The sequence below is a fragment of the Oncorhynchus masou genome, chromosome 9, assembly GCF_036934945.1.
Source record: "Oncorhynchus masou masou isolate Uvic2021 chromosome 9, UVic_Omas_1.1, whole genome shotgun sequence".
NCBI lineage: Eukaryota > Metazoa > Chordata > Actinopteri > Salmoniformes > Salmonidae > Oncorhynchus > Oncorhynchus masou.
In genome coordinates this window covers 25,632,444-25,645,229 of record NC_088220.1, presented here as the reverse complement: position 1 = coordinate 25,645,229, position 12,786 = coordinate 25,632,444, and the positions used below count along the sequence as shown (strand labels likewise).

General features: G+C 39.4%; 1 protein-coding gene across 1 annotated transcript in view; it reads left to right on the top strand.

The window, feature by feature from the left end:
• The window catches only part of LOC135545726 (A disintegrin and metalloproteinase with thrombospondin motifs 2-like), a 273,928-nt gene that overhangs the window by 227,912 nt on the left and 33,230 nt on the right, over positions 1-12,786 (top strand). Inside the window, exon 5 of the mRNA XM_064973543.1 lies at positions 10,953-11,036. Within this exon, the coding sequence (XP_064829615.1) occupies positions 10,953-11,036 (84 nt within the window). The remainder of the gene's footprint in view (positions 1-10,952; positions 11,037-12,786) is intronic.

Sequence of the window (12,786 nt, the reverse complement as noted above, 5' to 3'; positions counted from 1 at the left end):
TATAATGTCTCTATTTACGTGGTGTTTATTCTCTTTATGTAGTGTGGTCTCTCTTTATGTAGTGTTGTCTCTCTTTATATAGTGTTGTCTCTCTTTATGTAGTGTTGTCTCTCATTATGTAGTGTTGTCTCTCTTTATGTAGTGTTGTCTCTCATTATGTAGTGTTGTCTCTCTTTATGTAGTGTTGTCTCTCTTTATGTAGTGTTGTCTCTCATTATGTAGTGTTGTCTCTCTTTATGTAGTGTTGTCTCTCGTTATGTAGTGTTGTCTCTCTTTATGTAGTGTTGTCTCTCTTTATGTAACTTTGTCTGTCTTTATGTAGTTTTGTCTCTCTTTATGTAGTGTTGTCTTAGGTCTATCTTTATGTAGTGTTGTCTCTCTTTATGTAGTTTTGTATCTCTTTATTTAGTGTTGTCCTAGGTCTCTGTTTATGTAGTGTTTTCTCTCTTTATGTAGTGTTTTCTCTCTTAATGTAGTGTTGTCTCTCTGTATGTAGTGTTGTCTTAGGTCTCTCAATATGTGGTGTTGTCTCTCTTTATGTAGTGTTGTCTCTCTTTATGTAGTGTGGTCTCTCTTAATGTGGATTTGTCTCTCTTTATGTAGTGTGGTCTCTCTTTATGTAGTGTTGTCTCTCTTTATATAGTGTTGTGTCTCTTTAAGTAGTGTTGTCTCTCAGTTTGTAGTGCTGTCTTAGGTCTCTCTTTCTGTAATTTTGTCTGTCTTTATGTAGTTTTGTCTCTCTTTATGTAGTGTCGTCTTAGGTCTCTCTTTATGTAGTGTTGTCTCTCTTTATATAGTGTTGTCGCTCTTTATGTAGTGTTGTCTCTCTTTATGTAGTGTTGTCTATCTTTATGTAGTGTTGTCTCTCTTTATGTAATTTTGTCCGTCTTTATGCAGTTTTGTCTCTCTTTATGTAGTGTTGTCTTAGGTCTCTCTTTATCTAGTATTGTCTCTCTTTATGTAGTGTTGTCTCTCTTTATGTAGTGTTGTCTCTCTTTATGTAGTGTTGTTTCTCTTTATGTGGTGTTGTCTTAGGTCTCTCTTTATCTAGTGTTGTCTCTCTTTATGTAATTGTGTCTGTCTTTATGTAGTGTTGTCTTAGGTCTCGCTTCATGTAGTGTTGTCTCTCTTTATGTAGTGTTGTCTCTCTTTATGTAGTTTTGTATCTCTTTATGTAGTGTTGTCTTTCTTTATGTATTGTTGTCTCTCTTTATGTTGTGTTGTCTTAAGTCTCTCTTTATGTGATGTTGTCTGTCTTAATGTAGCGTGGTCTCTCTTTATATAGTGTTGTGTCTCTTTAAGTAGTGTTGTCTCTCAGTTTGTAGTGCTGTCTTAAGTCTCTCTTTATGTAGTGTTGTCTTTCTTTCTGTAATTTTGTCTCTCTTTATGTAGTCTTGTCTTAGGTCTCTCTTTATGTAGTGTTGTCTCTCTTCATCTAGTGCTGTCACTCTTTATGTTGTGTTGTCTCTCTTTGTGTGGTGTTGTTTTTGGTCTTTCTTTATGTAGTGTTGTCTCTCTGTATGTAGTGTTGTCTCTCAATGTAGTGTTGTCTCTCTTTTTGTATTCTTGGCTCTCTTTATATAGTGTTGTCTTAGGCCTCTCTTAATGTAGTGTTGTCTCTCTTCATGTTGTGTTGTCTTTGGTCTCTCTTTATGCGGTGTTGTCTCTCTTTATATAGTGTTGTCGCTCTTTATGTCGTGTTGTTTCACTTTATGTAGTGTTGTCTTTCTTTATGTAGTATTGTCTCTCTTTATGTTGTGTTGTCTTAGGTCTCTCTTTATGTGATGTTGTCTGTCTTTGTGTAGTGTGGTCTCTCTTTATATAGTGTTGTCTCTCTTTATGCAGTGTTGTCTCTCTATATGTAGTGTTGTATCTCTTTATGTAGTGTTGTCTCTCTTTATGTAATTTTGTCTGTCTTTATGCAGTTTTGTCTCTCTTTATGTAGTGTTGTCTTATGTCTCTCTTCATGTAGTGTTGTCTCTCTTTCTGTAATTTTGTCTGTCTTTATGTAGTTTTGTCTCTCTTTATGTAGTGTTGTCTTAGGTCTCTCTTCATGTAGTGTTGTCTCTCTTCATGTTGTGTTGTCTTTGGTCTCTCTTTATGCGGTGTTGTCTCTCTTTATATAGTGTTGTCGCTCTTTATGTAGTGTTGTCTCTCTTTATGTAGTGTTGTCTCTCTTTATGTAATTTTGTCCGTCTTTATGCAGTTTTGTCTCTCTTTATGTAGTGTTGTCTTAGGTCTCTCTTCATGTAGTATTGTCTCTCTTTATGTAGTGTTGTCTTAGGTCTCTCTTTATCTAGTGTTGTCTCTCTTTATGTAGTGTTGTCTCTCTTTATGTAGTGTTGTCTCTCTTTATGTAGTGTTGTCTTAGGTCTCTCTTTATGTAGTGTTTTCACTCTTTATCTAGTGTTGTCTCTCTTTATGTAATTTTGTCTGTCTTTAAGTATTTTTGTCTCTCTTTATGTATTTTTGTCTCTCTTTATGTAGTGTTGTCTTAGGTCTCGCTTCATGTAGTGTTGTCTCTCTTTATGTAGTGTTGTCTCTCTTCATGTAGTATTGTCTCTCTTTATGTAGTGTTGTTTCTCTTTATGTGTTGTTGTCTTAGGTCTCTCTTTATCTAGTTTTGTCTCTCTTTATGTAGTGTTGTCTCTCTTTATGTAATTTTGTCCGTCTTTATGCAGTTTTGTCTCTCTTTATGTAGTTTTGTCTCTCTTTATGTAGTGTTGTCTTAGGTCTCTCTTTATGTAGTGTTGTCTCCCTTTTGTGGTGTTGTCTCTGGTCTCTCTTTATGTAGTGTTGTCTCTCTTTATATAGTTTTGTCTGTCTTTATGTAGTTTTGTCTCTCTTTATGTTGTGTCATTTTAGGTCTCTCTTTATGTAGTGTTGTCTCTCTTTTTAGTGTGTTGTCGTCAGTCTCTCTTTATGTAGTGCTGTCTCTCTTCATGTAGTGTTGTCTCTCTTTATGTAGTGTTGTCTCTCTTTATGTAGTGTTGTCTCTCATTATGTAGTGTTGTCTCTCTTTATGTAGTGTTGTCTCTCATTATGTAGTGTTGTCTCTCTTTATGTAGTGTTGTCTCTCTTTATGTAGTGTTGTCTCTCATTATGTAGTGTTGTCTCTCTTTATGTAGTGTTGTCTCTCGTTATGTAGTGTTGTCTCTCTTTATGTAGTGTTGTCTCTCTTTATGTAACTTTGTCTGTCTTTATGTAGTTTTGTCTCTCTTTATGTAGTGTTGTCTTAGGTCTATCTTTATGTAGTGTTGTCTCTCTTTATGTAGTTTTGTATCTCTTTATTTAGTGTTGTCCTAGGTCTCTGTTTATGTAGTGTTTTCTCTCTTTATGTAGTGTTTTCTCTCTTAATGTAGTGTTGTCTCTCTGTATGTAGTGTTGTCTTAGGTCTCTCAATATGTGGTGTTGTCTCTCTTTATGTAGTGTTGTCTCTCTTTATGTAGTGTGGTCTCTCTTAATGTGGATTTGTCTCTCTTTATGTAGTGTGGTCTCTCTTTATGTAGTGTTGTCTCTCTTTATATAGTGTTGTGTCTCTTTAAGTAGTGTTGTCTCTCAGTTTGTAGTGCTGTCTTAGGTCTCTCTTTCTGTAATTTTGTCTGTCTTTATGTAGTTTTGTCTCTCTTTATGTAGTGTCGTCTTAGGTCTCTCTTTATGTAGTGTTGTCTCTCTTTATATAGTGTTGTCGCTCTTTATGTAGTGTTGTCTCTCTTTATGTAGTGTTGTCTATCTTTATGTAGTGTTGTCTCTCTTTATGTAATTTTGTCCGTCTTTATGCAGTTTTGTCTCTCTTTATGTAGTGTTGTCTTAGGTCTCTCTTTATCTAGTATTGTCTCTCTTTATGTAGTGTTGTCTCTCTTTATGTAGTGTTGTCTCTCTTTATGTAGTGTTGTTTCTCTTTATGTGGTGTTGTCTTAGGTCTCTCTTTATCTAGTGTTGTCTCTCTTTATGTAATTGTGTCTGTCTTTATGTAGTGTTGTCTTAGGTCTCGCTTCATGTAGTGTTGTCTCTCTTTATGTAGTGTTGTCTCTCTTTATGTAGTTTTGTATCTCTTTATGTAGTGTTGTCTTTCTTTATGTATTGTTGTCTCTCTTTATGTTGTGTTGTCTTAAGTCTCTCTTTATGTGATGTTGTCTGTCTTAATGTAGCGTGGTCTCTCTTTATATAGTGTTGTGTCTCTTTAAGTAGTGTTGTCTCTCAGTTTGTAGTGCTGTCTTAAGTCTCTCTTTATGTAGTGTTGTCTTTCTTTCTGTAATTTTGTCTCTCTTTATGTAGTCTTGTCTTAGGTCTCTCTTTATGTAGTGTTGTCTCTCTTCATCTAGTGCTGTCACTCTTTATGTTGTGTTGTCTCTCTTTGTGTGGTGTTGTTTTTGGTCTTTCTTTATGTAGTGTTGTCTCTCTGTATGTAGTGTTGTCTCTCAATGTAGTGTTGTCTCTCTTTTTGTATTCTTGGCTCTCTTTATATAGTGTTGTCTTAGGCCTCTCTTAATGTAGTGTTGTCTCTCTTCATGTTGTGTTGTCTTTGGTCTCTCTTTATGCGGTGTTGTCTCTCTTTATATAGTGTTGTCGCTCTTTATGTCGTGTTGTTTCACTTTATGTAGTGTTGTCTTTCTTTATGTAGTATTGTCTCTCTTTATGTTGTGTTGTCTTAGGTCTCTCTTTATGTGATGTTGTCTGTCTTTGTGTAGTGTGGTCTCTCTTTATATAGTGTTGTCTCTCTTTATGCAGTGTTGTCTCTCTATATGTAGTGTTGTATCTCTTTATGTAGTGTTGTCTCTCTTTATGTAATTTTGTCTGTCTTTATGCAGTTTTGTCTCTCTTTATGTAGTGTTGTCTTATGTCTCTCTTCATGTAGTGTTGTCTCTCTTTCTGTAATTTTGTCTGTCTTTATGTAGTTTTGTCTCTCTTTATGTAGTGTTGTCTTAGGTCTCTCTTCATGTAGTGTTGTCTCTCTTCATGTTGTGTTGTCTTTGGTCTCTCTTTATGCGGTGTTGTCTCTCTTTATATAGTGTTGTCGCTCTTTATGTAGTGTTGTCTCTCTTTATGTAGTGTTGTCTCTCTTATGTAATTTTGTCCGTCTTTATGCAGTTTTGTCTCTCTTTATGTAGTGTTGTCTTAGGTCTCTCTTCATGTAGTATTGTCTCTCTTTATGTAGTGTTGTCTTAGGTCTCTCTTTATCTAGTGTTGTCTCTCTTTATGTAGTGTTGTCTCTCTTTATGTAGTGTTGTCTCTCTTTATGTAGTGTTGTCTTAGGTCTCTCTTTATGTAGTGTTTTCACTCTTTATCTAGTGTTGTCTCTCTTTAAGTATTTTTGTCTCTCTTTATGTATTTTTGTGTCTCTTTATGTAGTGTTGTCTTAGGTCTCGCTTCATGTAGTGTTGTCTCTCTTTATGTAGTGTTGTCTCTCTTCATGTAGTATTGTCTCTCTTTATGTAGTGTTGTTTCTCTTTATGTGTTGTTGTCTTAGGTCTCTCTTTATCTAGTTTTGTCTCTCTTTATGTAGTGTTGTCTCTCTTTATGTAATTTTGTCCGTCTTTATGCAGTTTTGTCTCTCTTTATGTAGTTTTGTCTCTCTTTATGTAGTGTTGTCTTAGGTCTCTCTTTATGTAGTGTTGTCTCCCTTTTGTGGTGTTGTCTCTGGTCTCTCTTTATGTAGTGTTGTCTCTCTTTATATAGTTTTGTCTGTCTTTATGTAGTTTTGTCTCTCTTTATGTTGTGTCATTTTAGGTCTCTCTTTATGTAGTGTTGTCTCTCTTTTTAGTGTGTTGTCGTCAGTCTCTCTTTATGTAGTGCTGTCTCTCTTCATGTAGTGTTGTCTCTCTTTATGTAGTGTTGTCTCTCTTTATGTAGTGCTGTCTCTCTTTATGTCATGTTTTCTCTCTTTATGTAGTGTTGTCTCTTCTTATGTATGTTTGTCTTAGGTCTCTTTTATGTAGTGGTGTCTCTCTTTATGTAGTGATGTCTCTCTATATGTAGTGCTGTCTCTCTTTCTGTAATTTTGTCTGTCTTTATGTAGTGTTGTCTTAGGTCTCTCTTTATGCGGTGTTGTTTCGCTTTATGTAGTGTTGTCTTTCTTTATGTAGTGTTGTCTCTCTTTATGTAATTTTGTCCGTCTTTATGCAGTTTTGTCTCTCTTTATGTAGTGTTGTCTTAGGTCTCTCTTCATGTAGTATTGTCTCTCTTTATGTAGTGTTGTCTTAGGTCTCTCTTTATCTTGTGTTGTCTCTCTTTATGTCGTGTTGTTTCGCTTTATGTAGTGTTGTCTTTCTTTAAGTAGTGTTGTCTCTCAGTTTGTAGTGCTGTCTTATGTCTCTCTTAATGTAGTGTTTTCTCTCATTATGTAGTCTTGTCTCTCTTTATTTAATTTTCTCTGTCTTTATGTATTTTTGTCTCTCTTTATGTAGTGTGGTTTCTCTTTATATAGTGTTGTCTCTCTTTATATAGTGTTGTGTCTCTTTAAATAGTGTTGCCTCTCAGTTTCTGGTGCTGTCTTGTCTCTCTTTATGTAGTGTTGTCTCTCTTTCTGTAAATTGTCTCTCTTTATGTAGTGTTTTCTCTCTTCTTGTAGTGTCGTCTTAGGTCTCTTTTTATGTAGTGTTCTCTCTCTTTTATTTAGTTTTGTCTGTCTTTATATAGTGCTGTTTCTCTTTATGTAGTGTTCTCTCTCTTTTATTTAGTTTTGCCTGTCTTTATATAGTGCTGTTTCTCTTTATGTAGTGTTGTCGCTTCTTATGTAAGTTTGTCTTAGGTTTCTCTTTATGTAGTGGTGTCTCTCTTTATGTTGTGTTGTCTCTCTTTATGTGGTGTTGTCTCTCTTTATTTAATGTTGTCTTATGTCTCTCTTTATGTAGTGGTATCTGTCTTTATATAGTGTTGTCCCTCTTTATCTAGTAGTGTCTCTCTTTATTTTATTTATTTATTTTACCTTTATTTAACTATGCAAGTCAGTTAAGAACAACTTCTTATTTTCAATGACGGCCTTGGAACAGTGGGTTAAGTGCCTTGTTCAAGGGCAGAACGACAGATTTGTACCTTGTCAGCTCGCGGGTTTGAACTTACAACCTTCCGGTTACTAGACCAACTCTCTAACCACTAGGCTACCCTGCCGCCCCCCGAGGTGTCTCTATGTAGTGTTGTCTCTCTTTATGTAGTGTTGTCTCTCTTTGTGTGGTGTTGTCTTAGGTCCTTCTTTATGTAGGGTTTTGTCTCTTTAAGTAGTGTTGTCTCTATGTAGTGTTGTATCTCTTTATTTTGTGCTATCTTAGGTCTCTCTTTATGTAGACAACACCTATCATGGTCCACACACATCAACACAGTCGTGAAGTGGGCATGACAGGGCGCCCTCCTCCTCAGGACACTGAAAAGATTTGGCATGGGCCCTCAGATCCTCAAAAAAAACATTGAGTGTATCTTGACAGGTTGCATCACCGCTTGGTATGGCAACTGCTCGGCATCCGATCACAAGGTGCTACAGACGGTAGTGCGTACGTCCCAGTACATCATTGGGGCCAAGCTTCCTGCCATCAAGGACCTCTATACCAGGCGTTGTCAGAAGAAGGCCCTAAAAATTGTCAAAGACTCCAAACACCCAAGTCATAGACTGTTCTCTCTGCTACCGCACTGCAGGTGGTACCGGAGCACCAAGTCTGGGACGAACAAGACCCTGAACAGCTTCTATCCCCAAGCTATAATTCTGCTGAACAGTTGACTAAATGGCTGCCCAGACTGATTTTGCGCTGACTCTCTTGCACTGGCTCTCTTGCACTGGACTCTACCCACACACTCACTGGACTCTACCCACACACTCACTGGACTCTACCCACACACTCACTGGACTCTACCCACACACTCACTGGACTCTACCCACACACTCACTGGACTCTACCCACACACTCACTGGACTCTACCCACACACTCACTGGACTCTACCCACACACTCACTGGACTCTACCCACACACTTACTGGACTCTACCCACACACTCACTGGACTCTACCCACACACTTACTGGACTCTACCCACACACTTACTGGACTCTACCCACACACTCACTGGACTCTACCCACACACTCACTGGACTCTACCCACACACTCACTGGACTATACCCTCACACTCACTGGACTCTACCCACACACTCACTAGACTCTAACCACACACTCACTAGACTCTCCCCACACACTCACTAGACTCTACCCACACACTCACTAGACTCTACCACCACACTCACTAGACTCTACCCACACACTCACTAGACTCTAACCACACACTCACTAGACTCTCCCCACACACTCACTAGACTCTACCCACACACTCACTAGACTCTACCACCACACTCACTAGACTCTACCCACACACTCACTAGACTCTAACCACACACTCACTGGACTCTACCCACACACTCACTGGACTCTACCCACACACTCACTGGACTCTACCCACACACTTACTGGACTCTACCCACACACTCACTGGACTCTACCCACACACTCACTGGACTCTACCCACACACTTACTGGACTCTACCCACACACTCACTGGACTCTACCCACACACTCACTGGACTCTACCCACACACTCACTGGACTCTACCCTCACACTCACTGGACTCTACCCACACACTCACTAGACTCTAACCACACACTCACTAGACTCTCCCCACACACTCACTAGACTCTACCCACACACTCACTAGACTCTACCACCACACTCACTAGACTCTACCCACACACTCACTAGACTCTAACCACACACTCACTAGACTCTCCCCACACACTCACTAGACTCTACCCACACACTCACTAGACTCTACCACCACACTCACTAGACTCTACCCACACACTCACTAGACTCTAACCACACACTCACTGGACTCTACCCACACACTCACTGGACTCTACCCACACACTTACTGGACTCTACCCACACACTTACTGGACTCTACCCACACACTCACTGGACTCTACCCACACACTTACTGGACTCTACCCACACACTTACTGGACTCTACCCACACACTCACTGGACTCTACCCACACACTCACTGGACTCTACCCACACACTCACTGGACTCTACCCTCACACTCACTGGACTCTACCCACACACTCACTAGACTCTAACCACACACTCACTAGACTCTCCCCACACACTCACTAGACTCTACCCACACACTCACTAGACTCTACCACCACACTCACTAGACTCTACCCACACACTCACTAGACTCTACCCGCTACAGACCCTGGTTTGATTACAGGCTGTATCACAACCGGCTGTGATTGGGAGTCCCATTGGGCGGAGCACAATTGGCCCAACGTCGTCCCGGGTTTGGCAGGAGTAGGCTGTTATTTTAAATAAGAATTTGTTCTTTACTGACTTGCCTAGTTAAATAAAGGTTCAATTAAAAAAATATATAGAGAAAAAAAATGCACAGAAACACACGCATGCACGCACACACACACGCACACACACGCACACACACGCACACACACACACACACACACACACACACACACACACACACACACACACACACACACACACACACACACACACACACACACACACACACACACACACACACACACACTGTAGATACTGTACACTTCCCTCTTTACATATGCTGCTGCTACTCTGTTTATTATATATCCTGACTGCCTGGTCACTTTTACCCCGACCCACATGTACATACTGTATTACCTCAATTACCTCAACTACCTCGTACCCCTGCACATTGACTCAGTACTGGTACTCCTTGTATATCGCCTCATTATATTTTTCATTGTGTAAACATTTCCTTTTTTATTTAGCAAATATTTTTCTTACTTTTAACTCCGCATTGTTGGAAATGGGCTCGTAAGTAAGCGTTCCACAGGAAAGTCTACAGCTGTTGTATTCAGCGCATGTAACATTTAATTTTATTTGATTCCTTGTTCTCCCACACATCACCTCTGGATGTGTTATTCCTGGAAAGCTGTGAAAGATAATGAAGGAATGCGGTGCTACATTAAGGAGAAGTAGGACAGACAGAGAGAGAGAGACAGACAGAGCGAAAGACAGACAGACAGGCAGAGAGAAAGACAGGAAGAGAGTCAGGCAGAAAGACAGACAAGAAGAGAGACAGGCAGAGAGACAGACAGAGAGAGAGAGACAGACAGAGCGAAAGACAGACAGACAGACAGACAGACAGACAGACAGACAGACAGACAGACAGACAGACAGACAGACAGACAGCTTAACACGTCTGTAAGTAGACAGCATCAGTTTGGCATATAGAAAAGAACGGAGTTGGGACATCTGATTTTCTTAAATCACCGCCCTATCCACTTTTTGTCCTAGTTTACACATCCCCCAGACACAAAATAGTATCAATCAAGATGGAGCTCAACTACTTTCACTAAGACCACTGCAAAGGTTTCCCCATACATTCTTTGGTTTCAAATTGGGATGTTCTGGCATGTTTGCCTGGTGATTTTTTGGGAGATTCTGTGTGAAGAGGACCCTCCTCGGAACGTTACCATGAGACCTAGTGGTGTTGCTGCCCTAGGTCTGGGACTACACAGAGGGGGCACCCTTGTCCCTGAGTTGGTTTGGGGGTTGCCTAGCAACCAGTTCCCGCTCTCAAGGCGATAAAGAGAAGTGGGAAGAACAACTACATATCTGTTCCCTCTCTTTCTCTCCTCCCCTCCTTGTTTCTAGCTTTATCTTCCCATCTCTCATCCTGTCTTGCACCTCTCATTCCCTCTCCCTGAAAATCTCTAAGAATACATCCTCTTTCTTTTTCTCCCCAACTCAACTCTCTCTCTCTCTCTCTCTTTCTCTGTCTCTCTCTCTTTCTCTGGCTCTCACTGTCTCTGTCTCTCTGTCTCTATCTCTATATCTCTCTCTCTTTCTTTCTTTCTTTCTTTCTCTCTCTCTGTTATTAAATGTCTCTGTGTCTTTGTCTGTGCAGGTGAATGAGATTTACCATGACCCCTCTCTGGGAGCCAGGATCAACGTGGTGCTAGTACGAATCATCATGCTAGGCTATGGGAAGGTAAGACAGAGGGTGTGGAGTGTTGTCACTTTTGCTTTATATCACCATATGGATTCTACACTTGCCCATAAGTAAAAATGTATGATTCCTTCAGGTTTGACTCTGTTCCTTGAAAGACTGGCTACAGTCATTTTAGTTTTTTGGTGTGTTTTCTGCAGCTTTACACACACACACACACACACACACACACACACACACACACACACACACACACACACACACACACACACACACACACACACACACACACACACACACACACACACACACACACACACACACAGGCCTACAGCCTGTTATTCCAGTGGACTGAGCAAAAGTGGAACTAAAAGCATGTGGATCCCAGGGGAGGGTTTTCAAAGTCACACGCCTTCACAGTTCAGCACCAAAGCACACAGAAAAACTGCCGTTATGCAACCAGCGTTTCCTCTGGTGGGCTGGAGCAAGGAATCATGGGAAGTCCAGACTAAGATAAAATATCGATAATAGCCTTCAGACAGGCAGACAGAAAGACAGACAGGCAGACAGACAGAGAGACTGGCATACAGGCAGACAGACAGGCAGACAGAAAGGCAGAATGACAGGCAGACAGGCAGACAGACCCGTGGATGCTGCAGTGTGATTCTACCTATCTATCTGTTAGTGTGTGTGCACGTGCGTGCCTGTATGGTGTGTGTGTGTGATTGAGAAAGGACTACCCTGCAGGATGTTACTATAGATAATAGATATAGGTTAGATAGAATGTTATGTTACTACCCTCGAATATGCTTTACCCCTATATCACATCATCTATATTCACTTAAATCATATCTATAGTCCTTTAAATCATATCTATATTCCTTTACCTCACATCGTCTATATTCCTTTACCTCCATGTCACATCATCTATATTCCTTTAAATCACATCATCTATATTCCTTTATATCATCTATATTCCTTTACCTCCATATCACATCATCTATATGCCTTTACCTCCATATCACATCATCTATATTCCTTTACCTCTGTATCACATCATCTATATTCCTTTACCTCCATATCACATCATCTATATTCCTTTAAAATCACATCATCTATATTCCTTTATATCATCTATATTCCTTTACCTCCATACCACATCATCTATGTTCCTTTACCTCTAAATCACATCATCTATATCCCATTACCTCTATATCACAACATCTATATTAATTTAACTCACATCATCTATTTTCCTTTACCTCCATACCACATCATCTATATTCCTTTACCTCTAAATCACATCATCTATATTCCATTACCTCTATTTCACATTCTCTATATTCCTTTACCTCCATATCACATCATCTATATTCCTTTACCTCCATTTCACATCCTCTATATTCCTTTACCTCCATATCACATCCTCTATATTCCTTTACCTCCATATCACAACATCTATATTCCTTTACCTCCATTTCACATCCTCTATATTCCTTTACCTCCATATCACATCATCTATATTCCTTTACCTCACATCATCTATATTCCTTTACCTCCATTTCACATCATCTATATTCCTTTACCTCCATTTCACATCATCTATATTCCTTTATATAATCTATATTCCATTATCTCTATATCACATCATCTCCATTCCTTTATGTCACATCATCTCCATTCCTTTATGTCACATCATCTATATTCCTTTACCTCCATTTCACACCATCTATATTCCTTTATATAATCTATATTCCATTATCTCTATATCACATCATCTCCATTCCTTTAT